Below are 3,551 nucleotides of genomic sequence, written 5' to 3' on the forward strand. Positions count from 1 at the left end.
AGAGCCAAAACAACCTCAACTGTGTTACCATCCAATTATTTATAGACCTTCACTCTTTTCTACGTGTGACAGATAATATTCGAGGTGTTTTTCTAACATGAACTACACCAGGCTTCTGGGTGACCTCATTCAACTCGTACCAAGTGGGGGGGAAGAAAAAAAAAGTGTATCAGTAATCGTAAAAATATCTACATTCAGAAATATACAATTCAAAAGTCAGATCCAAAAGTAAAAAGTAAGCACGTATAGCGGCGTTGTTGCTGTAGCAATTATTAATTATGCTCGACAGCTAATTAGTTGCAGGTAACAGCGATTTTCACAACAGCTGGCAGATAACGATTGTGAATTCAGTGCAGGTGATAAACATCGGAATGGATACAGAAGGTGTGTGCTTTCCACCTTCTCACATCCTTGTATTTGAAGATGTGAGAAAAATGAAGGTGCTTTCTAAGGACTAACTGAAACAGCATGCAAGAACACCATGCAAGAAATCCAAAATATGCAACCTTGACCTTATCAACAGCCTGTGCAGTGATGACAAGGTTTTGGTTCAGACTTGTGACAGATATTATAAATGTTTCTATGATTCGTAAATTATTCAAATAATTAATATATCTGCATGCTTAAATGTTAAACTGTTCACAGAAACTTAATGTGAGATTATTGCAGGGGTGTGTTTGGCTGGGCACTTTTAAAAATTCATCTACTCTGTATATAACCACTTCACAGCCGTAGCCGAATAAGTTGAGAGTTGTTCCGGCTATGGAGGGTTACACAATCTAAAAATACGTCTTTCACAATGACATCTTAGTAAGCAACTACGTAGAATTATCATCTATGTACAGCACCATACATACTTTGTTTAAAGTGTCTTTTTGTCTTTCTATACATCCTGCACTGAACTACCACATGTATGTCTTTGAGGTGTCTATCTGTGAGTTTTGAGGGTCGATGGACCCTTCTTTCTCTTTCTCCGTTTCGTTCTCCCACAGGTTGATGAGAGGTGGGTAGAGCTCGTTGAGGGGAATCGAGGTGGCATGCTGCATGTACTTCTTCAACGAGTGATGGCAGGACTTTTGCTTTATACGTCTTCCCATGTAAAACACCAGCAATGCCATGATACAGATGGCAAACATGGAGCCCATCACTGCTGCCAAGGCAACGTTACTTGGTTGGGCAACTATCTCTACAGCAAAGCTGGCTTCTTTAGTGGTGATATTGATGCAGGACTGCTGAGTTTGCTGCTCTGTCGATGCCATGGTCAAGCAGACTTGATACTCTGTTGAGGGCAAAAGGTGCGTGAGGTTGTATTCTTGAATGTCCACCGGGACCTTTGCCGTGTAGCTAATGTGAGGGTTATTGATTCTCATAGTGGCACTGAGCCACTTGGGTTGTGGCATCTCATGGCCAGAGACACGGGCTGTTGGGTAAACCTTCCATTCCAATACTACAGATTGCGCATGGATAACTTTTGCAAGGATAACAAGGGCTCCAGTGGTGTTCTTTGCCCCTTGCTGTTTAGCTTTCTTCCTGTCATCATGCCAATTACTTTTGTCTACATACACAGAGATACTCCAGGTGTCTGCACCTTCTGTATTCCATGCCACACATGTATATAAACCAGCGTCCTCTGGCTCAACATGAAGGATCTCCAGAGCACCTTGGTCCTGAAGTCTGTGCTTCTTCATGCCACTGTTGCCCTTATTCAGTGCTGGGGATACCACTTCTGAGGTGACTTTGTCACCTGTGGGGGTTACCCAGTAGAACTGAGGGGCAGGGTCACCCACAGCACGACAGTTGAGCGTTAGGGGCTGACCGGCTGTGACATTGAGTTTGGGAGGGAAACTATTCAGAGATATGACTGGCAGACAGGCGTTACTTGCCATGTCCCAGGTATTTGACACCACTTCCTGGAGCGTGCGCCCTACCAGGTTTGGAGGAGAGGCACACATTGTGATTTTGGGTTCCAGAAGCTTGAGACTTGACTGGTTACCAAAGATTGGCCCCCAGATTGAGAGGCAATCACACCTGAGGGGGTTACTATGGAGGCTGACCTCATCCAGGTTGGGGAAGGAAGCTAAAACCTCATGAGGAAGGAGAGTGAGGTCGTTGTTGTGGAACAGCAAAGTACGCAAGCTAGCCATGCCATGGAAAGCCTTGCGGTCGATATAGGACAGACGAGGGTTGTTGTAAACCTCCAACTTGGCCATCTGCGGGAGGTTGGAAAATGCATTTTTTTCCACAGACACAAGCTCCTCCATGTTGTTCATGCTGAGTTCCTCCAAGTGGGCAAAGTCCTGGAAATCACCTGACTGCACATACACAATAGGATTTTTGTTGAGGTCGAGGAACTTCAGGTTTGGCAGAGCGCGCAGTGCATCTCTGGGCACTTCTGTCAATTTATTATCAAAAAATGAGAGACTCTCTAGGTATTCCAGTCCTTGAAAAGCTCCGGAAGGTATTTCCCTGAGGCCCATGCCAGCTAGTACCAAACTGTGCAATTTTGAAAGAGGGTGAAAGTTCATATCTTCCAATCCAAGTATAGGGTTCTCACCTATCATAAGGATCTCCAGGTTCGGTAGGGATTCAAACCATTGACTATCGATAGCCACCAATTTGTTTGAATTTAGATGTAGCCTAAGCAGGTTCCCTAAACCAGAAAAGGCATGTGGGCCAATTGAGGAGATCTGGTTGTGGTTTATATAAAGTTCCTCCAAGCTGACTAAATCTTTCATGCAGAAATCAGGTAGTTCTTTAACTTGATTCTCCTCCAGGTAAAGGGTGACCAGCTGAGTTAAGTTGCCCAGACCAACATCTTGGATTTGTGTAAAGTGGTTCTGAGAAAGGTCCAACTCAGTGAGATTGACAAGAGTCCGCAGTTCTGAAGTCACCATGGAGATGTTGTTGCTCTGGAGAAGCAACACCTGAGTGTCAGAAGATATGTTTTGTGGGATGGTGCTTAGATGAAGTTCGTTACAGTCCACAGTCTTCGCCTGATGGTACACAGACTGAGGGGTGTACCATGGCCGTGTTTCACAAACACACTGTGCTGGGCAGAATGATGATGCCAGGGAACAGCGACATGCAATCAGAACGAGGCAGATGGAAAGCAGTGGAGTGGAAATGGCAGTTTTCTTCATGCTGAAGGTCTGTAGGGAGATCTCCAAGTGCTGGTCACACTTACTTGCTGATGCTTTAGGAAAGCAGACTTCGACAAGATTGAAAAAAAGTGTTGGCTCATTCAGTCCTGCAAAACAGAAAGAGAAGAAACAAATATGTTATCTGTATGAAAGTAATCTTAGTGATTAAAATACTGTATCACAGCTATTGTATTTATTGTGTGTCCTGTCAATTAAACTCCTGGAAAAAGGGTTCTTCAAGGGTTACTTGGATAGGTATTTGGGTTTGGCCCTCAACACAGATAAAGCAGATACTGAAGATGAAGAAATGAATGGACCAATGTACAATATGTTCAGCATGGCCATTCTTTGTCCCTCTTCATAGCTGACCTCCAGCTCTCACCAGCACAAAGGTTTAAAAAAAAAAAAAAG

At 44.0% G+C, this 3,551-nt stretch overlaps 1 protein-coding gene across 1 annotated transcript; it reads right to left on the reverse strand.

Annotated features, from left to right (window-relative positions):
* Window positions 1-902: 902 nt before the first annotated feature.
* si:ch211-180f4.1 (uncharacterized protein LOC100144405 homolog) lies at window positions 903-3,140 on the reverse strand. The gene has a single exon (XM_060930915.1). It carries the CDS (start codon window positions 3,138-3,140, stop codon window positions 903-905), a length of 2,238 nt encoding a protein of 745 aa, XP_060786898.1.
* Between the last annotated feature and the right edge of the window lie 411 nt (window positions 3,141-3,551).

Source organism: Neoarius graeffei, chromosome 10, assembly GCF_027579695.1.
Source record: "Neoarius graeffei isolate fNeoGra1 chromosome 10, fNeoGra1.pri, whole genome shotgun sequence".
NCBI classification, from domain to species: domain Eukaryota; kingdom Metazoa; phylum Chordata; class Actinopteri; order Siluriformes; family Ariidae; genus Neoarius; species Neoarius graeffei.

What these genes read in the sequence shown, in the direction of transcription:
- si:ch211-180f4.1 (XM_060930915.1), bottom strand. Translation starts at nt 3,140, where the DNA reads ATGAAGAAAACTGCCATTTCCACTCCACTGCTTTCCATCTGCCTCGTT.